The following is a 24084-nucleotide window of genomic DNA, read 5'->3' on the forward strand; positions in this document are numbered from 1 at the left end:
AAAATCTGTGGCTTAAGTAGCAATGTACAACTTACACTGGTCCTTAAAATAATCAAAACACTAAAACAACAAGAAATAGCTCATTTTTCTTTTATTTTTCCATCTGCTCTCACAGCTGTGGAACCCCTCAGCATCAAACATATCTCTTCAGAATTGATTTATATAAGGCAATTACTAGTCAAAATTCACTCTGAAAATAATCAGCCTTTCATCTTCCTACATTATTTAGGCTGTGAATCCTGAGGTAACTCTATCTGGTCTTTTCATTATTATTCTTTTCTCCTCTCCCCTTCTTACTTTTTTTAAAACTGTAGACTGGACCTCCCACTACATATTCCTGATAAATACAGAGAAGCACAACTTGTTCCAACACTCTCCTTTAATGCAGTGCTCTAACCTTAACCAGCCAGTGCCCTGTGAGAGATCTAAAAACCCTTCCATATCAACTGGCTTTCATTCATAAGTTTCAAACATACAACCATATATAGTAAAGAATGACTTATATGGTAATATTTCATCTCTAAGTGTGTTACTATTCAACCATATTTTAAAACATGAATTTTCTTTCAATAATCTGTAACTAGTTTTTTTCTCCACAGCTCCTGCATGCAGACAAATGATATTACCTTGAGCAATTACTGCAGAGTATGTAGGATTTCCAGCTGAAGGCCTTGCTTCTGACAGACAGGCTACATACTTAATATCCCTAGATTTCCAAACCATTCTGAAAAGCTATTCAGTCTTTATTTTATGAACTAAACTCACCTGTACAAAAGCCTGAAATTCTTCCCATTTATTTTCAGGTAAGTCCAGAGGCAGACACAGCAGAAGTTCAATACAGCTTCTGGAAGTCAAAGAGAAATATTATTTGAAGACATTTTTGATGTTGAAATTGTATAATCAACAATTCCTTATTCTAATATCAAAACAGTTGTTTGAAACACCAGCCACAAAACAGCTTGCTTCCTTGAACACATAAAGAAAAAGAGGTCATGAACATGCTTGCAGAAACTGTAAAAGCAAGTTTTCTACGAGACACCATAAAAAAAATCACTGCATCCAACTCTGTGCAAATTTCAGATAATATGCAGATCAATAATAGCAAAGCATTTCAAGCCAGGAATGTTGGCTTGTCCTAGGTCAGGAATCCTTCTTGCCTCAATTCTAACAACCAAATATTCTCCCTTATATACAACATCTACCATGAGGAAGGCAGGTGCTGAGAACTGGATTAGGAAAACATTTAGGCAATGAAAAGTTAATACCATACAGACTGGTTTTAGTAACCAAAAAAGCATACTCACAGTGCTAAACGTTCAAGCACAAAGGCTACGTTTTCACACTCAGAGGTAAGGTAAGGTCGTGCTTTAACGTAACTTCGGATAGCCACCGTGTACACCTCCAGCAGAGGCAGAGGATCTTCTGATGTCTTCCACTTTTCTGCATATTCCAACAAAGTCTATTTAGGAAAAGGAAAAAACCAATCCAAAAATCAGGAACAAATATAAGTTTAATTTTTTTTTATTTCTCACTTGTAGATCCCTTAATATGAATTACATATTCTCAAAGCATACTTTTTTGCCTTAAAATTAACTGTTTCATTAACAACTGACACTTAAGACTCCATACACAATCATTCTCTGATCATATAAAAACGTTATGACTGACACTTCCTCCCTGTGGTAACATCATATGATTCATTTTACATTCCTATTTTCCAAATCCAGAAGCCTGAAGAGCATATCATAGTTAAGGGACTGAAAACTCATTTTTAGACATTCATCTCTACAGTTCAGCTTCTAAAGCAAGTAAATTTGAAAGTATTAGTCTTTATTTTAACTTTTCTACTTCCAGGAACAATTTTACTTTTCCCCTGCCTTGCCACCTTGAAGACACAGGTGTCTTCAGGACATTGATTTTTACATGGCTCTGAAAGGAGTATGTTCTATGCATTTTAAAGATACCATTTGTACATCAAAAACACATTAGTAAAAAAATTGTTTTCCTACTTGCCAGATGAATACCTACAAACAATGATTTTAAACTAAAACTCATGAGAGTGATGAAATAAACATCAGCAACCAAAGTGCAGAAGACTTCTATTCATTTCAGTCAATGCCAGGAGACTCAGACACATTTAGGCAGAGTATCCAGTCAACATCCCAACCACATCTCCCATGGATCTCTGCTATCATGCCTAGGGTAACTTGATGGATTGCAAACTAATTCCTACACCATGGCAGGTTGCATGGAGTCTGTCATATTACAATGACCAATTTTGCTGTTTGCTTCTTGAGGGGCACAACACACAGAAAGCTGAGAGTGAGAGAGAGCAGTTTTGGCTGAAAGCAGGGCCATTATAATATACTGTTTGGACGAATATGTTCATGGAGCTGTGTGTATCCTGAAGAACAGACTCTACAGCCTTTCTGGGCAACCTGTTTCTGAGTGTTTAGAATTCCATTTATTAGGATTTTCCTCCACCAGTAACTAGAGAAGCAGTCTCACAGGTTCTCAACAGAGGGATTAATCCCACTCAAACTGGTGCTTGCACAGCTGAGGGTGTAGCAGGTGCTCAGCCAGGGCACACTGGAGCTGCTGAGGAGAACAGCTGGGCTGCTGTCCCAGAGCTGGTCCCAAGCTTCTGCTGGTACATGAGGCTACACTCCCTCCCACCCCTCCAGCTTTGTGCTCACCTTAGCCAAACTACATGTCAGTGCATTCCCCCTGGATGCTGAGCTCCTTCCCAACAGTCTCTCTGACCTCTCTCTTACCTTGCTTGCTCCCACCAAATCACTATCATCCACAAAAGTGCTGAAGATGCACTCTGTCCCCTCATTCACTTACTAATAAAGAAGAGAATATTTGCTCCAATATTGAGCTTTGATAGGAAGCCACAAGTAGCTGGCTGTCATCTGGGCTTTGTACTACTAAGTCTTTGGGACCCACACTTCAGTCAGTGGACTATTTCATAGTTTTGTTTATAAGAATACTATGGGAGATGATGATACTAGGACCTGATGTCTGGCAGAAAAACATCTGCTGAACCTTGTCTGCAAAACCACCTACTTCATGGAAGGAAACCAGGTTTGTCAGCGTGAAAGCATGTTACAGAGCTCATTCTGTCAAGGACATTTAGCAAAAGTCATAGTTCTCCTTTTTATTAAGGTCAGCTGTAAGTAAACTAATTTTGACAACATTGTTTCAATTCTGACACGGTTTGTTCTGGTAAGGAAAATCAGAGCCCTCTGAGCAACAAAGCTCTTCTGCTACAGAGTCCTCCACATACCTGAATAAGAAACAGAACAAAGTGCTTCTCAGCTCATTTAACATCTAATGTTGAAATTTTGTTTAATTTCTAACATACTAGTACGACTATCTGAAAGAACTTGCTATGTTTGGGATACAGTGAAACTCAAATGATAAAATGGAACTTGGTGCAAGTTTATGTATCACAAAGTAAGAAAACCAAATGTTAACTATTGTGGAAATGCAAGCCATCTTATTAAAAACCAAGACAAAACAAAACTAGGTTTATTCCTGTCTTCAAATCTGCTAAGCTAAGCTTAAGTAAAATTCAGCATTGTCTATGTTAGCTGCCTCTACTGAGTTAGATAGTGGTAATATTAAGAACATACTTAAAATTCTTATATTTCACAATATTCAAATAAATCCTCTCAATAAAGGATGTCAGCTATACTGAACTGAATTAGAAATCTGTTTCATGTGGTCGTTTGCAATTACAATACCATCACATTATATATCATTATATATATTCACCCAAAATCAAGACCCAAAGGTATCTCATTCGAGGACATAACAGGTAAGAAATACGCAAGTTTTGGCAAAGTTCTGCATTAAAGCCTGGTTTGGTTTTAAAGGAGATCTTACTACACAATCAATATGTAAAGAAGTTACATAGTCTCTCTCTTGGAGCAGAAGATGCTTCTGAGCATCTAGTGCATCCTCCTTGGACCTTGAACCTGACTGGAATATTGTCTGTTTTACTCTAACACTCAATTTGATGCTCTCCTAAGAGCAGCCAAAAAGCACCACAGATCATGGCAGAGAAATCAAGGAAGAGCAAAACAGAGATGAAGCACGTAAGAAAAACAGAGGAGGACTGGATAAATAAGATGACGATATTAGCAAACATGATTTCAGTACCACTTGGCAATTTTGCTCAATGCACTAGAATAATCAGATCAGAACAAAGGAGTTGCCTTCAAAGAATCTTGACAGAAACTCCAGTGAAAAGCCTCCCTTTGTCCTGATACTCTCATAACCAGAAGTACTGTGATTTCCATTATTGACTTGTCACATGCAACATGTTTAAGGATGCTCGTGGCAAAACAGCAAAGCTGAACAAAAAACAGCCCAGGAAAGTATACTTTATATTCTTCACTTTTTGGGTCTTGGAGCAGTGTTTTGGATAGAAAAGGCAATAACTTCTTCACTTTGTCCAGCTGATATAAGTAGTCACATTAAAAGAGTGAATAGCATAACCTTCAGTTTATGTGAATGCCACAGACCTGTAAAAGTAACCTCTCTCCTCAAACTGATGCTGTTTCTTGTTAAGAATTCACTAGAGCAATCAATACTGCACCTTTCATGGTACAGTACTTGCAGAAAATTTAAAATAAAAAGCACGGTGATATAATTCTTTTTCCTTATGGAGTAAACTTTTTCTTCTTTTAAGAGCTTTGGAATGACTTGCATTTTTGTACTAGAAAAAACACCACATAAGTGCTTTTTGTTAAAAGAGTATTACAATGTAACCAATTACACACTTGCTTAGAAGATAATTCTCCCTGTAAAGGGAAAATGTGAAAACAAGTTGCTGGGGAGACTGAATAAAAGAAGGTCAAACATGGTAATCTAAAATTCAGCATAGCTACTGTTCATATTGATTCATAGATATGCTGGGAAATTTATTTGCATTAGTCTGGAATGCTACTTAGCTCAGACAATTAGCTTTGTAACTGCTGATAAAGAGTTAAAACAACACTGTCACACAAAATTACTTCCCTTTCTGATTAATTTGAAAAAATGTTCTTCTCTTTTTAGACAAAATATATATTTAAAAACCCCAAACCAAACCACAACAATAACCAATCTCCCAAGTGGTAGCTAACATGTAAGACCAAGGCAGTAACAGCATAAACTACCATTCAGTTTTACCCAGCTTTTATCCAGGTTGTCCAAACTTGCTACAGCTAGCCTATAAATAGCCAAATCTGGCCAAGCAACTGGTCAGTAAGGTAAGTTGATATTTAGGAAGTTGATCTATGAAGTCATGAATCCTGACTTTAATACTTGAAACACCATGTTATTAGTTGATGCAAATTTCATTTTGAATATGGCCCACCTACTTTTACTCATCTCCTCTTAAAAAGACCACAGCAAACAAGATTAATGTAAGCTTTGGTAAATGAAGGACATTTCCAACTAAGTACCAAGCCAGGACAACATATCCTGGAAGTGTCTCAAAATGTTGAGGAAGCAGAGGAAGAAGAAGGGGTAAGAAAAAAGGAGGCATGAAAATATAACTAAACAATTGGTCATCTAAGAAGTGTGACTAAAGTGTATCAAGAATATTTTCACAGCATCAAGAATATTTGCCACTGCAAATAGGAGAATCTAAGGAAGAAAGCAACAGGCTCATTAGAGAGACACTGATTCATAACAGGACAAGTGACCACTGAGACCTGTAACAACAAGATCAGGAGACCCCAGGTTTCATGGTAGGTGGTCAGCATGCTAAAGAACCACCAGCTAGGCAGTATCACCATCCAATCGGCACATGGGGGGATACTAAAGACTGCTGAGCCATTATGACAGAACCAAGCAGGAATTCTCCCAGACAAATAGGAACTTTGCAGAAATACCGTGTAGTCATTAATCCTAGAAAATTGGATGAGAGAAGAATTATAAAAACACTGGCAGATACTATGACAGTCCAATGAAGACCACTACAACCCACATTCAGATTATTAAGAATAAATTGAAGCAAATAAAATCTCATTTTTAAGACATGAAGTTCATTAGCAGTTAGTCAAAATAGATGTAATCAACAGATTATTAGCAAATTCTGAGAATACACCATCTAACAAAAAGCATTCAGAGTGTTGGTGACTTGTTACTACCATCTTTTAAAAGCAGCAAACGCACTGTAAAAATGAAGAAGTTCACACTATAACATAGTGGCACTAATTTCAGCATTAAATAGTGCTATTTTTATCTCATATATATAGATCAGCCACTTCCAAGCCATTACATGAACTACATTAAGGACGTACACCCACCACACCCTTCAAAAACATTTGTTACTATGACAGATTTCCTTGTCTGGATGTCTCTAGACTGTACAGCACTGCCATTATACAAAGAAAATCAAATTCATTCTGCTTTGCTTAATGAATCAGTGTTGTGCTCTGCTTACAACCATAAAAAGAAAGAATTTTATCCCCAGCCCTGGGCCTCATTAAGTTATTTATCTCCCTAGTTGGGACATGCTTGTTAATCAAGCCAAGTACTGTATTCCAAGCACAGCAGCAAAAGTTTTGTTCCTCTTTGAGACTGAAGCAGGCATTTTATTTTAGCAGCAGCTTACATAGTCAAGAATCCTCCAAAAGTGGAATAATCTTGACCTCTACAATAAAAAAATGCACTATACTTGTGATTTAAACTGCAGAAAATGTATAACCACAGGTAAGATTCAGACAATTTTCAATCTTTATCAGAACCCTTACAAGACTGTTGCTGTAGCAACCCACCCACCACAGAATGTTTTTACTGAACAGTCTTCTTTGCTAAAACTAGCCCTACAACACCAAAGCAGTGGTAAAATATGTTTCATATTAAAAGGCAACATTATTTACTGTTACCAGGAGTTACACGTGTATGGTCCACACTTACATGTTTCTTCAGCTCTGAAGAAGAGATTCTTATCCTGAACATACCTGAATAAGGGTAAGCTTACTTAAATTTATGTAAGGACATGCCTGGGACTGTTGTTTTCATTCCCTGCTACACCCAAAGGACTAAGAGGCTGGGTAAGTGACAGAGAGTGGTCACACAGGTAAGCTGCACCTCTCAAAACAACTGTAGTAAGTAGCAAAACCTTTATTTCAATGACTTTCTTCAAGCACATCCACACAGGAGGAAGTCCAAACAACAAGCTTGACACAACTGTATTATGTGGAGATGAGTCTTAGGGAGCTGCACGTAAGGAGTGGCTGAAGGAACTCCCTCCATGAAATAAACTCCACAGGCAGCAAAGCAATGACAGAGCTCCATGCACACAGGCAGGTGCAGGAGCTGCAGTACTTCTCAGTGAGATCACTCTGCCACTTGCTGTTCCCATGGAGCATTCCCACAGAGGCAGGGCTCCCCTTGTACCTGCCAACAACCAACTGATACAAAAGAGCAGCTGCTTTCAGAGGAGCTACCAATGGCCTGATTCAAGAAAACAGGTCAAGCTTTATTCAAAGCTGGTGAAAAATAGCTACAGTTCTGCTATCATGAACAAAAATTTCAAAAGAAGGTGAGGGTTCCAGTCAAGAAAGGGTAACTGAAGAAAACCAGTGAAGCAAGTCTCCCATATGAACCATGCACATGATTTTTTTTTTTTTTTTACTTAAGATTCCTATAAAGGTATGTTCTAATAACCAGTCACAGCTTGTGCCACTAGATTATGGATCATGAGGAAATGAAAATGAATTGGAGATCCTGAGTTTGGTAACATCATACGGAGGAAGATGCACTGTAATGAGCCTGATAACATAACCACTTGAATCAAATAAAGTTCCACTGATTGCTCTGGACTGGTTTAGACTTGGATGCTTAGGAATAAAGGTACTGAAAGGAAGAAGGCATATAGAAGTGTCCCTGAGGGCTTTATCTTGGGACCAGTGCTTTTCAGTATCTTCATCCATGACCTGACACTGAGATCAACTGTACCCTCAGCAAGTTTGCAAATGATACAAAGCTGAATGTTGTAGCTGACATGAGAGAAGAAAGGGATTCTATCCAGAGTGACTTGGACAAGCTTGAGAACTGTGTATACAAGAAAACGATGAAGTTCAACAAATCCAAGTGCAAGGTGCTGCCCATGGGTCAGGGTAACCCCAGATGTGAGTACAAACTGCAAGAACTCATTAAGACCAGCTCTGAGGAAAAGGACTTGCTTGTTCTCATGGATAAAAAGCTGAACATAAGCCAACAAGGTGTGCTCACAGCCCAGAGAGCCAACTGCATCCTGGGTTGCACCATAAGAGGGGTGGCCATCTGGTCAAGGGAGGGGATTCTCCCCGTCTACTCTGTCCTTGTCAGACCCAACCTGGAGTGCTGCATCTGCAGTCCTCAGCACAAGACAGACATGGACCTGACCTGGTTGAGCAGCTCCAGAGGAGGCCACATAGATGATCACAGGAATGGAGCAGCACTCCTATATAAATAATAAATAATAAAGAATAAAGGCTGAGAGCTGAGGTTGATCAGTATACAGAAGAAAAGACTTTGGAGAGACCTCACTGTGACCTTCCAGTATCTTAAATGCGCTCATAAAATGGAAGGGGCGAGAAATTTTGTATGGGCAGATAGCAACAGGACAAGAGGCAATGGTTTTAACTGAAAACAGCTGAGTTTAGGTTAGATGTTAGAAAGAAATTCTTTACTCAGTAGGTGGTGAAGATAGATGTCTCATCCCAGACACTGCTCAAGGCTGGGCTGGATGGGTCCTGTGCAACCTGATCTACTGAACAGCATCCCTGTCCATGGCCTGGAACTAGATGATCTTTAAGGTCTCTTCCAACTCAAACCATGCTATGATTCAATGAATTTTGCACAGTCAGGTTCCTCAGGTGGTCATGAATCTGACCTTCACTTAAGAGCAATTTTGACCTCCCAGTCCCTGACATACGGTCAGACAATACATGAAAATGATTTGTGGTATTTTCTTCTTCATTACAAGATTATAACCTAGAGAAATTAAAAAGCAGGGGAAGAGATATGATTTCTTTCAGTATTTGAATATCTGAAGTTTGTCTGTTTAAGCCTGCAAGTTTACTAGACTAAAACGGAAAGATCTCACACAATTATTCTTGCCAAAGCTAGTTCAAAAACATCAATTGCCAAAATCTTTAGCTGTCCTTTTCCAAAAAGTGCATGAAAGTACACGTTTCTTGTCAAAATCATATTTAATTTTTCAGATACTTTTAAAACCAGGCAATTCTCTAAATTTAGTCTGTAACAACAGATACACACATCACAATGAATTAAGTCAATGGTCAGTTCATAACCTGAAAGACATGGACTTAGGTTTTTTGAAGGAATAAATCAGCTTACCATGGCAACACTATTATCTGACAATAAGACTTGGGGAGTGAGATATGATTTAAATGGATGTTCTTTGTGAAAAGTTGTCTTCTACATTAGATCATGTTAGAAAATCAGATCTAGTGCCAGATATTGTCTTTTGTTATATGTTAAATACATATAACAAAAGTGAAAGGAACGATTTTATAGTACCACATACTGTTTCTACCACATATGTACTGTTGAAGTACTACTTATCATCTAGAAGATGTTTTCTTTTTCCATGCAAACTGAGGAAAAACAAGGCTGTATGTATTTCCCTCAGGTCATTAAATATAGTGCCTGTGGTCAGCTAAAGAACAGCACAAAAAGAGAATGGTAATTCTAATACTGACCTTTAAAAGCTCCACACTACTGCCTGCTTGCAATTATTTAAACGCTTGCTTCCTCCAATTTCTTGTGTAATACTACACATGAGCAAGAACTACCTTTCAAATATAGACAGCTGTATTTTAAGAATGTAATGCACAGTAATAGTCTTACTCTTGATTGTCAATGTGCAAGTTACTAAAACATGCAATGATGAGCCATGAGAAGCAGGCAAAGCATGACACTGGAGCAGTAATGCAATGAAAATACTGATTGTGTCTATTGAAAGTCTTCCTATGCTATTTGACTGCTGCTGAATGTGAAGAACACCAACAAAGCAGCCATGCTGACCTGTGAAGAAAACAGAACAGAAGATGCCTCCTGGTTTTGTATTACCAGCACAATCCTCTCTTTGTATTACAAAACTAAGTGTAGCCCTGAAGGTAAGCTACAAGACTCTTACCATTTAAAACTAAACTGAAATTAAAATGGAAATGAATCCCAATATTCTGTACCCTATGCAGTTACTTGTTCCTGAACTGCCATCTTTCTGCTTTTGACACTTTAAAAGTAATTTTACTGAAGCTTAGACAAGTGAGATTTACTAATCTCTACCAAAAAATGTTTTCCCCTTCATGATTCTGTACTTCATTTTGTATTGTCACCTTTTGTATTGATCTCCCCTTGATATCTACCTTGAAGATAATCACTAAATGAAGATATGGATTTAAAATCCTGACTAGTAGAGGCCCAGATAATTTCTGTCTGCTGCATTTCTTCTCCAAAGGAGCTGTCTACTATTCAATTACCAAAATAACCCAATTAGTAAGATTAAATACACCTCCCCAAATCCTAACGCCAAAGGTCTATAATCTTAGGTTGCAGTTTTGGAAGTGAAAACTGACTTATCTGCTTCTCTCTGAAAAAGTATTTCCCATGCATGCTCTTCACATTGTTGACCTTTCAGGTATGGTAGTAACAAGCAACAACTATCTGCTTACGTTTAACTATTACTCAAAAGAAAACAGAACCAGATTTGAAACTGCTGGTTGAACTTGCCTTTCCCAGTAGAGTTAAGAGCACCATGAAACATTCAATAAAGTTCTCGCAGTATCCATAGTTCCACAAGGACTGCTCAGCAGTACTGGAATGTGCACACAGACACAACTCTCTGCTCGACCTTGAGAATCTCCACCAGTCACATCTTGCCAGTAGATAATCTCACTGACAACCCTTGTGTCCATGACCAATATCTTAGAGGAAATCCTGAGGAATCTCAGATGTGCAGCACTCCATTGCAGAAGCACGCAAGGCAGCCGTGCACAAGCACAGTTCCCAGATGGTGTCACATTAAGGGTGTGCACGCATCCTTATACAAAGGCTAACCAAGTATTTTGAGGTCTCACTACAATTTGGGCCATCAGACACGGAAACTTCCAAAAACACTTCATAAATATAAAGGTTTATGCAGTTGCTTTGAGATATCCAAGATGAACACATTTCTTTAAAAAAAATGAATATGCTGGTCCTTTTTAATACCAATAAATTCAATGCTGAAATACCTACATATACAAATATATATACAAATCTACATATATACAAATCTACATATATACAAATCTACATATATACAAATCTACATACAAATATAGATGAACAAAAAGTTTTTTGAAAAAAATCTGTGAATTATATTGTCTAATTGCAATGCAAAAATAAAGCTGTTATAAATAAATTTATTGTACATGCATAAATTCCTCAGACCAAGAACAGAACAATATATTGAGAAATAAAACACCTCTAAAAAAAGCAGTCAAAAAATGCTGAACAGCCACTAAAACACTGCTCTCAAGGAATAAAAACAGAATGAAATGCTCTCTAGTCTTTTTAGGATAGCCAGGAAAAGAATTCTCAAATTGCATACAGAGGTAACAAGCCCTTGAATGGCAACAGCTCATGGGTATTGGAGAAAGTGCTAGACATTGCAAGACAGCTTAGTCCCTGACAAAGGCCCTGAATCCTGAGATGAAACACAAGAAACTTGCTGACTTGATGTGGATTCTTGATCAAGCAGCTAGGTATAATCATGGTATTGATGCTATCTTCTGACCCTTACAATAACAGAATAAAAAGTTTAGGTTTGTTTCCTAGAAAACAACCCAAACAAACCAGTTACACTGAGTCTTGGGCTGAGACTAAACAATAATCTCATTCAAGATAAGTTCATTTTTGAAAGCTGTATTTTTCAGAGTAAAGCTGTGAGCCTGAAGCATAACCTCACTGACTGCTACAACCATTAAAGAACTGAGCATAAGATGAAGACAGCATTGTTCAAATTCCTGGAAAGCTGATAATAGTCTACTTTTAAGGTCAATTTATGATAGTTTACAAACTATGCCAGGCTGCTGGCCTTGAGTCTTTTGTGTAATTCAGGCCCTGCGCTAGTGTCATTACCGAATCACATGAAAAGTCACAGAACTGAACTGGTAAAATAGAAATGAACCTGTAAATAAGTGAATGGATCTCTCCCTTCCACGTGGAGCATCAGTCCTGGTTTGCAATAGTAAAATCATCCCACCCCAAGAATTCAATGTAAAAGAACTCAATTAGAAGATGACTAGGATGATAGCAAGCATGACCAGTGAGCACAAGACCATGTACTGGGCAATTGTCCTCACAGCTTCTAAAAAGGAATTGCTTCAAGAAGCATTTCAAGACCATCAGAATTTATGTGAACACAGCAACATTGCCTGTGATGCATCTCTCCTGTAAGGAAAATAAACACACTGATTCAGAATAGCTTTATAACATTTGATCTTTTTAACTAAGTATTTGAGATACTAAAAATAAATGAGAAATCCAAATTTAGACATATCCGAAGTCAAGAAGATTTCCTACCAATACATTAGTACCAGATGATGTCTTTGTGAAGTCTCACAGCAAAGTTGCATCCTAAAGGGACACCAAAAAAAATCTTTACAGTGTTACACTACAATTATTCTCAGCTTTGATGATCTAAAGCTTCTAGAGATGAAAACTACCTTTTAGTTTTGTGATTACTCTCCTCCTTGTTGTTCAGTGTTTTACCAGAAGATGGAGAACAAGCCCTTCACCACATAAAATGCCAACTACTGCAACTCCTTTTTTTTTTTTTAAACTGTGAGGTTAAGGTTCCTATGGAAGGTTCCCACCTTATTTGAGGAAAGTAGAGGCAGCTAAGGAACCACTGGGGTGCAATCAGCATTTACATTCACTTTGTATAAGGACAAACTACCCAGCTAAGATGTCAAATGAACAAAGTATTCAAGCAAAAAGTTGAACACCTCTTAACTAGTTCTGCATGTCAAAAAACCCTTACTTCTATGTCTAATTTAAACCAAGTCTACCTCAGATTGCCCATGACACTTTACCATTAGTCATTAGAAACAAATACTGTAACAGATGATTTTTAAAGCATTTAAGAGTAAACTAAATAGTATAAACCCCATCTCTTGCCTATATAAAAATGCACAGGGGAAAATGAGGGAAGAAAAAAATATGAGTATCTATTGCATTTGCTGTGGTATGACAACCTTCTGATCAAGACATTCTCCACATCACCATGATCATAATCAATCTTTATTTTCCTTTCACCTTTGTGTCCAACAGAAAAGCTCAAACATAAATTAATTGTTTCCATTTTGTTTTTCAGTTGGGATACCCTACAGGCTATTCTACAGATTTTTAGGTTGGAACAAAACTTGCATAGAAAAACACAGGTATTTTAAATCTGCCCACAAGCATCAGACAGAACCACACCCATCTGAAATACTGCTATGACAGATTTGCCATAATAAAATCAACAAAAGCAATTTTTATTTAGAACTGTACACAGAGAGGCCATTTTACATCAAAACAACACAGCACTGTACTTCTAAATAATTTCCAAAGCAGTTTAATGATGCAAATTAAAAGTGGCACTACTTAACTGATTCAGTATTTGTTTACCAAGGCTTAGCACTGTTACCTTGATTCTGTAGTTAAACAAGTGCTGCAAGAATATTAGCTCTTACGTGTTTGTTATTATAATACAGAACAATCCAGAATCAAACAGCAAAACTCCAGCAGGCACACAGTATCAGACTGCATATACAAAACTGTGGATGACATAATCTAATGCAACTGTATTTTCCACAGGACAAGTACTATTTAAATTATGGTTCTGATCAAAGAACATCAATCTCAATTTGTACTCAATTTTCATTTCTAAAACCTATCAAGATTTTAACTTGATGATATGCTGTTTTTACTTGAATGTGTCTTCTGAATTATTTCACAATAAAGTTGTTAAGCAAAGTATAGATCTAGAAAGTCAAGACTCCTTTGGCTGAAGAATCAGATGATGATGTTTTAATTCTAATGGAGATATTGACTTGTGCCCAGAAGAGAGAACTGAAGCCAGACTCCTAATTCCATCACTTAACACAAGATTGTATTTAAGCAATTGTTTTCACTCAATTTCTGCAGGCATGGTGCAGAGCTATCCAATTTTTTCCCTATTACACTCCTCCACTGACAGGCTGCAGTTTCAATCTTTTCTGTTTCTCTCCCTTCAAACAGAAAACTCCAGCTCCTTTCACACTTTGCAAAGCCATCCTAACATCACTGGCTTCTGTACCCTCCAGCTGAAAGCAAGGGAAAGTCATGTCAAGATTAGCAAGTACTGAATCAGCGAGTCAAGACAGACTCATTCAGAGATGAAGTTCAAAACCAGAATCTGAGTTTGCCAATTAGGCTCTGGTCCACAAAAAGCTCACAATGACTATACCATTGCACATGCACAAGGAGTGGATAATACAGAAGAGGGTTCTGAGAACCCAAGTCTCCAGTGAACCCATCACTAGTGGTCGTATTTCAGACTGGCATTCAGCTGGTTCCACTAACGGGATACCCATTAGCAGCTGAAGTAGACTTCTGGAGCACTGCTTCTGGTTTAGTTTCATCCAAAAGACATTACAATTTCCACACTACAAAGCTGTTCCACAATGTAGAAAGAAGTGTGCTAACAGGGATGATCAGATCACTTTCAAAGCAAACCCTGTGTCTGATCCAGAGTATTAACATATAGGAACTCACTCTTTTGGTTCACACATATCTTCTGAAACTGTTCTTTCAACCACTATCTCATTCATCTACTGAAGAGAGAATTTTAGAACACTAAAAGCAAGTTTTGTTAGACTCTATGAGCAGCTGTTTTCATACTCTTGTCTGTATAACAGTGTTTCTCCTTCCACAGGCATAAAAAAAGTCCACCTATGAAGGAAAATATAAAAAGATTCCTACCTGACTCACCCATGTATTTGAAGTACCACCTACAAGGTAGCACTGTTTTTTATTACTGGTGCCTTCAGAATTCAGATACACAGGTGTGCACTCTGTGATGTAGATACCCTTCACTTAGTAAGCACTGATTTTTTGGTGTTATCTAAACAAAGAAAACATGAACTCAAATACCTTCAAGTACTAGTTTCCTGAACAGTTCTAAAGGTAATCTGTAAAAATGTTACAAAACTCTATCCATCTACAAGCCTGTTTTTAATAAACATTCTCCCCCCACCATCCTCTTAATTTTTTTTATCAGACTAATCAAGTAAATCTAAAATCTTGTCTATGAAACCAGAAAACAAAGAAATAACTGCTGTATAACTGAACTTTTTTTTTTTTTTTGTAGCAAAACTGGAAAAATTAACTGGAAAAATTAATACACATCTAGGTTTTATGCTCAAGCTCCACCAGAAAAGGAGCTTCACAGAATCAGCAAAAAATCAAAACATGCAGTAACTTATTCCTGTGTTCATACTTAAGGAAAGCTATCCTCCCTGGAGACTTTTTAGAGACAACAGTTAAGTTCAGAACACAAAGAGAAAACAGATAATTGTTAAAGAACTGATACTACTTGCTGACTAATTTTGATTTGTTAGAATTAGAATACTTTTGAAATAAATGTAACCAACTACCCTGCAATGAATGATCCATTTTCTCGGCCTGTTCAACCACTACACATTCATACATATATCCAGTAGCTTATAACATAACTACATATTATGTGCTTTATCGTTCCACAAAAATTAGAAAATATGAAAGCTGAACAAAGATAAAAAGTTAGTAAGAATTACCATTAGCTGCTTTTTAACTCTTGCCTAAAGAGATTCTCCTCTAATAACCACTTAGGTCACTTCTGTGGATTTTTTTTTTCATATAAAACTCATTGCGGCTCTAGTTACCATTAATATGCAATTACTAAACAGATTTCAACAATTCTGAAAATGCAGGAGTGCACCGAGTATTTGTTCTTCCCTCTCCCTACATATATTTCACCCCCTGACCTTGATGAAACCAGAAAGTTAAGATGAGAGTTAAGAGTTAAGATGAATTGTGCAAAGAATCCGTGTCATAATCTTAAGGGTAAGTTTCTTCATTGACTTCTTGAGGATTTTTTTAACTATTGTTATAATTCAATTTTTAGGAACATTAGCACCCCAACTCTTTGGCACACAAACATAAAAAGTTAACCATGCCTCTAATCCAACTATTTATACATCACTAGGCAGATAACATAACAACAACAAAAAAATCTCAGGTTTGTTCTCTAATGCATATAACAGAGTAGAGGGGAAGTACCCACTACCCTCATTTTACAGATACAAAACCAAGAGACGTAACTATGCTGTTGGAAAATGTATTTATATTTTTAAGGCAAAGTCTGTGCTGGAGGAAGGTTTGAAAAAAAGCACCTCAGCAGCTATAGAAGCAGAAATAGAAGAACAGCTTGAGGGGCTCTACTACAACTCTCATAGTAATTATGTCATACACCATCACCCAGAAAGTTTAAAAAAAAAAAACCCACAGGAAGGGGAGACAACTGAAAGGTAATTACTAAACACAGAACCTTCTCTCAATTGACAGAGAGATGTTTCTCTCCCCAAATATAAGTTAAAAGGCACAAGCAATCTGCATGTTTTTCATCTGGGCATGCTGAACACATACTGAAGGAGCTCAGCTTGCTAATTATTAAACTGGAAGAGGCAAAACAAAAGTGAAATTACCTTGGTGTTATTTGTCCCATTATTTTTTAGGCACTATTTTTCTTAGAATTAACCCCAGCTAGTTTTAGAAAAAGACCTAGAAAAACCTAGGAAATTAATGGAGAACCTCTAGTTACATCCATAAACTATTTTAGAACAAATAACTTATTTAAAACACCAGTAAATAATTTCATTAAGCCTCATGCTTTCTCACATACAGTACCAGAAATTACCATTCTTTAGGCTTGCCTTTAATCTTTCAACATTTTGCATTTAACAGGCTCTTACTGATATGGCCATTGGTATCTAATTTCTCTCTTGCATCTTAACATAAGTGAATTTGCTATAGTTCTAGGCTACATTTTTCTCTATTCAGATATTCAATCATGTCTCAATTCAACGTTGTCATCCCAACATTCATATTTTAGTCTGTTTACTTAAAAAGAGCATTCAGCAGTTGGCTATTAAACAAGCATTTCATGAATGTGGCAGGATGTTCATTACAGTAAACTTTCATCCACTGCCAGGAAATCTAATTTACCTATTCTTTTAATTATCAGACTGGCATATGGGCAGATTAAAAATAGGAAGACAGCCAGAAATAACTGTGTCTAATCTGGAAATATGTATATTTCCTGCAGCATAGGTGACTTAAACTTGCTCTCTCATCAAGTGAAATGAGACATTACAATATTTCTATAGTTCAACTACATTACATTTTTGTATTAGCTGTCTACATCAGACGAATGCAACTTCTCCCACTGCTACTTCTGATGATAATGTAATTGATAATCTTCATCTTCAGTAGAAAGGTTACTCAATTGCCATTTTAAACTTGTCTACTCAGCACAGTCAAATTGGCATCCCAAAGGATGCCTTCCATCTGATTAATGTTTCCGGTGAAAGAACAAGACAACATCTACCATGTGTTTAATAACCACCAGTGTCCTTTTACCAGTGTCAAAGTACTGCCACTGTGTCCACGCATGGGAAGGGAGAGGAGCCAAGGCCATACTTTCTCCTGAATATACTGGCAGACCTGAGCAGAACTCTTGAGTTCCTGCTGTCACACTGACATGATGACCAACTCTGGCTGGGTATCCAAAAGCAGGGTTCAGTCGCTGCACAAATTTCAATGAAAACATTATGCAAGTTCCCAATCTGTAGAATGGGGATTATGAAGTTTTATCATCTTAACTATTACAGAGTCATCAACAAAAGTTACTTTTTATCCCTGCAATTCTCTTCATAAGACCAACCCTCCAATGATTAAAAAAAAAATTAGTTCAGCTTGTGTCTTTTGTGATTCTGAACATGTAATCTCTTCTTGTACCCATCCTTGTGTTCCCTGTGTTATAAACGAGTATATTTTAAGAGGCTCCTGAAACACATGGTCTGTTACAGGACCAGCATTGGTGGATAGGGGCAGAGCAACCTGGACTAACTAGTGTTTGATGCTCTGCTGCACTGACACGCTTGTCTCCAAACTGGAGAGGCTTGAATTTGATGGATGGATCACACTGTGGATAAAGAACTGGCTGATGGCCACATGCAAAGACTTGTGGTTAACAGCTCATTGTCCACACAGAGACTAGTGGTGCCCCTCAGGGGTCAGTACTGGGGCTGATTCAACATCTTTGCTGGGGACATGCAGAGTGAGACCAAGCGCACCCTCAGCAAATTTGCTGACGACACCAAGCTTTGTGGTGCAGTCAACATGCTGGAGGGAAGGGATGCCACCCAGAAGGACCCTGACAGGATGGAGATGAGGGCTGTGCAAACCTCATGGAGTTCAGCAAAGAGGTGCTATTGGTGCAAGGTTCTACCTGGGTCGGGGCAATCCCAGACACACCGACAGGCTGGCAGAGAAGTGACTGGGAGAAGCCCTGCAGGGAAAGACTTGGGTGTGATGGTTGTAGAAAGACAACATGATGCAGCAGTGTGAGCTCACAGCCCAGAAAGCCAGAGGGAATCCTGGGCTGCATCAAAAGGAGCATAGCCAGCAGGTCAAAGGAGGTGATTCTTCCCCTTTATTCTGCTCTTGTGGAACCCCATCCACAGTACTGCATCCAATTCTGGGTCCCAAACATAAGAAGGACATGGAATTGTTAGAGCAAGTTCAGAGCAGGGCCATGAAGTTGACAAGAGGACTGGAGCACCTTCCCTATGAACGCAGGCTGAGAAAGTTGGGGCTGTTCAGGCTGGAGAAGAGAAGGTTGTGTGGAAACCTCATAGCAACCTTCCAGTATCTGAAGGGGCCTACAGGGAATCCAGAGAGACTCATCATCAGGAACTGTAGTGACAGCACAAGGAGTAATGGGTACAAACTGAAATCAGGGAAGGTTAGGTTAAATATTAGGAAGAAATTCTTTTCTTTGAGGGTAATCAGACACTGGAACAGGCTGCCCAGGAAGGCTGTGGATGCCAAAAACCTGGCACTGTTCAAAGCCAGGCTGAATAAGGCCTTGAGCAACCTGTTCTAGTAGGAGGTGTCCCTGTCCATGGCAAGTGGGGGTTAGGGCTAGATGATCTTTAAGTTTCATTCCAACCCCTTAACATTCTATGATTCTATGAATCACAAGACTGAGGAACTCCTTATTCATGATTTAATGCCCAATCACTGAATGCACTTTACTAATTCACCAAAACAATATTTGGTCTGTTAGATATACAAATACCAAACAGGATTTTTCTATTCGACAGAACCCATTCACTCCATCATTCTGAAAAGCAGAAAAGGATCCTTCCAGATTCTGGGGTGGTTTTTTTTGATAAACAGAACACTGAGTATGCTACACCAGCTCAAATGAAAACTGCTCTATTCAGCCAAAAGACAACAGAGAGTTACAAATAAAGACTGGTCTTTATCCTAAAGAATTTTACTTCAGGGAGTTATGGTTCTCAAAGCAACAAATGCACCTGTCCAGCAGTTACGAGAGAATGAAAGCCAGGAGTCAGTGTTTGAAGATGGATGGAGCTTTGGTAGCTGTCCATGTAACATGAGTTCCTATAAGAACAAAGAACTGTATGACTAGTTCAGAATGAGTAACAATCAAGTGAGAGTTACATTAGTTAGCACAGGATTTACCTATTTCTCTGATGAATGTTTAATTTACTTTACCTACATACAGGAAATCATAAAGCTAGAAATACTGTATACCAGAAGACTGTACAACAGTTACAGAAGAGGAGATGGAAAAGACATTTGATCAAACTATTTTTACCAAAAACAAGCACACATTTTTGCAATTTTGGTCCAATTACCTACTGGATCAGGTCTACTTTCAGAGAATAATTTTATAAAGCTCCACTGCCTTTTTGACATTCCATATATCTTCTTTCTGAAAGTCTTTGTTCTGCCAAATACCAGGTGTTATTAGATTAACTCTTCACAAATTAAAGCAGTGTACTTCATCCTTAGAGATGAAAGACCTGAGAAATAATACCATGGAGCTGTCTTTAATGCATATTTGGAAAGATAAACAGAAAAAAATATTTCATACCTCAAAAAAAAGACTTTCATACTTCCTAAAACATGACACACTAAGTTGTTAACCAGTGCAAAAGCACAGACCTAATAAAATGGGAAATGCTATCTCAAAAGACAGTTTCAAGCCATACTGTTTACCCGTTATTTAAACTAAAATTGTTGTACATCATCATTGTAAAAAAGCTGGCGGCCTAAGAACCTCATGCTAATTTCCCTCATGAAAACTACAGAAATAAACACACTGTATTATAATTGCACAAGGATACGCATGGAGGCCTTTTAAAAACACCTATTTAAAATTTTTGACCTGTGAGTATTCACTTTTCACTAGAAGTGTTTCCTAGAGAAATGCTGGTTTGCTGATAGAAGGGGTTTTCTCTGTAACCTCAGTAAAAGCATCAAGAAACTTAACTCTGCAAAATACATGCATCAGGGTAACTATGAAACTAAGTATCTATTTGCTGAAGTTATATGGAAAGAAATTACTTACAAAACTTACATTTTGTCATCTTCTTAACTGCCTTAATTTGTTAGTTTCAGAGAACTACCACTTTTCTCTTGAATACTTGCACTTGGAAGGAGAAATGTTTTAAGTTAAATCCTAAGTCTTACATAGACTGTCACCTTCTTATGAAATTCTTATCAGAATTGCTACCTTCCCTGCAATTAAGAACTCCAAAAATCCCATACATTTGAAGGATATAGCAACAAAGCAAAAAGGAAGGGGGGAATTAGGAAAAAATTAACATCAAGAACTGCAAAAACTGTTCTGAAAAGTAAAAAGTAGAAAAGAACTGAAAATAGCATTGAAAATATATAGGTACTTCCAACAGAAAGAGAATATGCTACTTTTCATTATCTACAAGGGATACAATAAATCACAATAGTCTTAACCTGCAACAAGGTATTAAGTTGTTCTGCAAGGGCAGGCAGAAGAAATTATCGAAGGCAAAGAAAACTGAACTGAGATGTATTATGCAGAGAGTTTTTTTGAATCTTTTTCAATGGATAGTTTTGAGAACAGATTAAACAAGCATTCATAGCTATGGCCTACCAATAATCAATGCTGCTTTGGAATCATGGTCTACCTGGCTTACTTCAATACAGAAAAATTTATTAATAAAACCTTATAGTACACATCTCAAAAGTTCTAACAAAGACCAGCTCCAATCTAGTATGATGCTGGGGCTTGATGCCATTATTGAGGACAAGGATTAGAACATTTATGCTCACTCATTACATTTACCCTAAACAGCAAGAGCGCTTTCTTCTAAAGATTTTTGATGCACATTTTAACTGGATAGGTACACACACTGTTTTATTTGACAGCAAGACCACTTCCCCAACTCCATGAAGCTCAGCTAAAAAAAAAAAAAAAAAAAAAATCAGAGGGTTTTGCTTCTATCCACCTCCCCAAAGAGACAATGTGACTGTTTGACATGGAAGGTCTCACAGTGATGAAGTAGCACAAAAATGCCTGAGGCAGCTGAAAGTCTGCATGACAACACAGTGATGGCAGGTGTTTCTCTTTATGCACTTGGGAATCTCTGTGGTGTACTATATTTTAGCAGATTCCTTGCAATTTCTGGCAGCTGTACATCTCTCCCCGAATAGCAGAACATCTGGAAGTCACAAGTATGAAAGTAAAATTAAAAGTATTAGAAGTTATGATGGGAATCCTGCACTCATGGTAATGTATTTATAAAAAAATAGGAACTGTGAGACCAGAAGCAACACAGAATGGTAGAGCCAAATGTGTAGAGACAGAAATATCGTAACAGAAACTTTTAAGTGTTACCTCAGTGTAAAAATCATTCACTGGATTCAACAGAAAACACTTTTTACTCAAAGAAATAGAAGCTATGGAATCCATGCATACCCAAAAGAAGAGAGACAGACTTGATTAGACAGGGCATAATTGAACTGAAAGCTCAAAAAATATCAACTTACCAACAATTACATTCCACCAGTTTGTGCCTGTATTATGTAAACATCACTGCTAGCTGTTGAGCTAAAGAAAAATCTAAGATGAACATCTACCTATTCACTCAGTGAAGAGTTTGACAAAAGTTGTCTGGAGTAAGAAATCAGGTGTGATAATAAGAAAACAGGAAATGTCTTCTTACTTCTATTAAAAAGGCACCTGACATTTTGCTGGTGGTGTTTCTCACCATCAGTGAACGCTAATCTTATGGTCACATCACAACTGCAGGTGTTCAATGAAATAGCAAAAAAACATCCTTCATAGGCTGTTGAGGTCTTTAGACACAGAATTACTCCTGGCAAGGGATCACACTCTAACTCCTGCAGGAAAAAATAAAGCAGCCTACTGAAACACTTCCTTGTCATTAGATCAAGACAGACTCTGGATTTGGATAAATCCAGAACATATAAGTAACAAGTTTAAGAAACGTTTTATTTCAAATTTTATGGATAGAACTGAAGATTATTTCTGTCATTTTGGGTCTGAAGAGGAAGTTGCGAATACAGAGATTAAAAGTGAGGACAGCAATGACAGTTGAAGAGGGTGACAGCACCAGAAAGTTGTCAAGTCTGTGAGGTATAAAAACTGAATGCCAATTAAAGTAAGACTAATAGGAGAATCTGTAAGAGAAAACATAAGACTAATCTCCAACAGAGACAAATAATTACCAAAACCTTGTACTATACAGTGATTACAAATATGTAATAATAATAAAAATATTTTTATGTAGAGACATGCAGGTCTGCTTTTAGGAGGGATGTCTTAGATTATATATCCCTGAATATTACCAAGATCAGCTCTAGCATGACAGCACAACCTAAAAAAATAGGGTAAGACCATAAGGTCCTAATATTTCACTAGAACCTCAACACATGGTAAAAACCAGCTTAAAACAGTAGGAACAAACTGTACAGCCAGAGCAGTTAAAACCGATTTTTCGTTATAAGAAGCTTTGGGGCGTCTTTTGAAATGCCCAAAAAATTTCATTCCCTCCACTCCGTTTTTCTATCACCATTTCACCTTTTCTGCTACTAGTGTTAAGAAGAAGATGCTGGGTTACTACTGGGTAAACTGCCAACACTAGAAGGATATTAATGTGTCTACTAACAGCTAAGCACAGTTTTAATTCATGATCTTTCTCATAACAGGCAGACATGACAAGACAACCAAGAAATGAACCAGAAGTGCAGACAAAGTCATTGGGGAAAGGCCACACAACCATCCAAATACTATCTCATGCTTCTAATACAGGCCACTTTATGCTCACAACTTGTACATCAGTAGAACAAACCTAACTGCTTTACACTTTTAGAGAATTTGTACCACAACGTACAGCAGGAGAGGAAACAAAACAACCCTTAGAAGCAGATTTGGGAAAGAGATGACGTGTCAAAATAACAAAGGAGGGAAGACTCAAAACATGTCAACTACAGAAAAACAGAAGAGGTAGAAGCACCAGAAAGATTTCACAACCACCTAGTGACAACAGAAAATCTGTTACCAGTCTGCAATCTGTTTTTATTTCTACAAAACAAATTTTAAAAAACGGGGTACACTGCGCAATGACAACTAGAAGGGAACACAGCCCCTAGTGAGGAGCTCTGATATACCCAACAGCAGCACATTCACCTAGCTCCCAAGCACAAAAACCTGAACATACATTTTGGTCTTCTCCAACTGAATACAAACAATTGGTCACCTTTAAGAGCCAAGCCTGAAAATAATCTAATCAGCCACCACATGGTGACAGGAACAGCAATCTTCTTCAGATCATTCTGACTTCTTGCAAAATTTACACTTGCAATTTTTAGGCACTACAGTTGAAGATACTTGTTTTGTCTGCCACAGTCTGCACTCTTATA

At 37.6% G+C, this 24084-nt stretch overlaps 1 protein-coding gene across 3 annotated transcripts in view; it reads right to left on the reverse strand.

The window, feature by feature from the left end:
* Positions 1-24084, reverse strand: part of ZNF292 (zinc finger protein 292) — a 51109-nt gene that overhangs the window by 22746 nt on the left and 4279 nt on the right. For all 3 annotated transcript variants that reach the window (XM_053937045.1, XM_053937044.1, XM_053937047.1), the window contains exons 2-3: positions 1305-1459; positions 766-844 (exon numbers count right to left, since the gene is read on the reverse strand). In XM_053937045.1, coding sequence (XP_053793020.1) covers positions 766-844; positions 1305-1459 — 234 coding nt within the window. The remainder of the gene's footprint in view (positions 1-765; positions 845-1304; positions 1460-24084) is intronic.

The sequence above is a fragment of the Vidua chalybeata genome, chromosome 3 (assembly GCF_026979565.1).
Source record: "Vidua chalybeata isolate OUT-0048 chromosome 3, bVidCha1 merged haplotype, whole genome shotgun sequence".
NCBI lineage: Eukaryota > Metazoa > Chordata > Aves > Passeriformes > Viduidae > Vidua > Vidua chalybeata.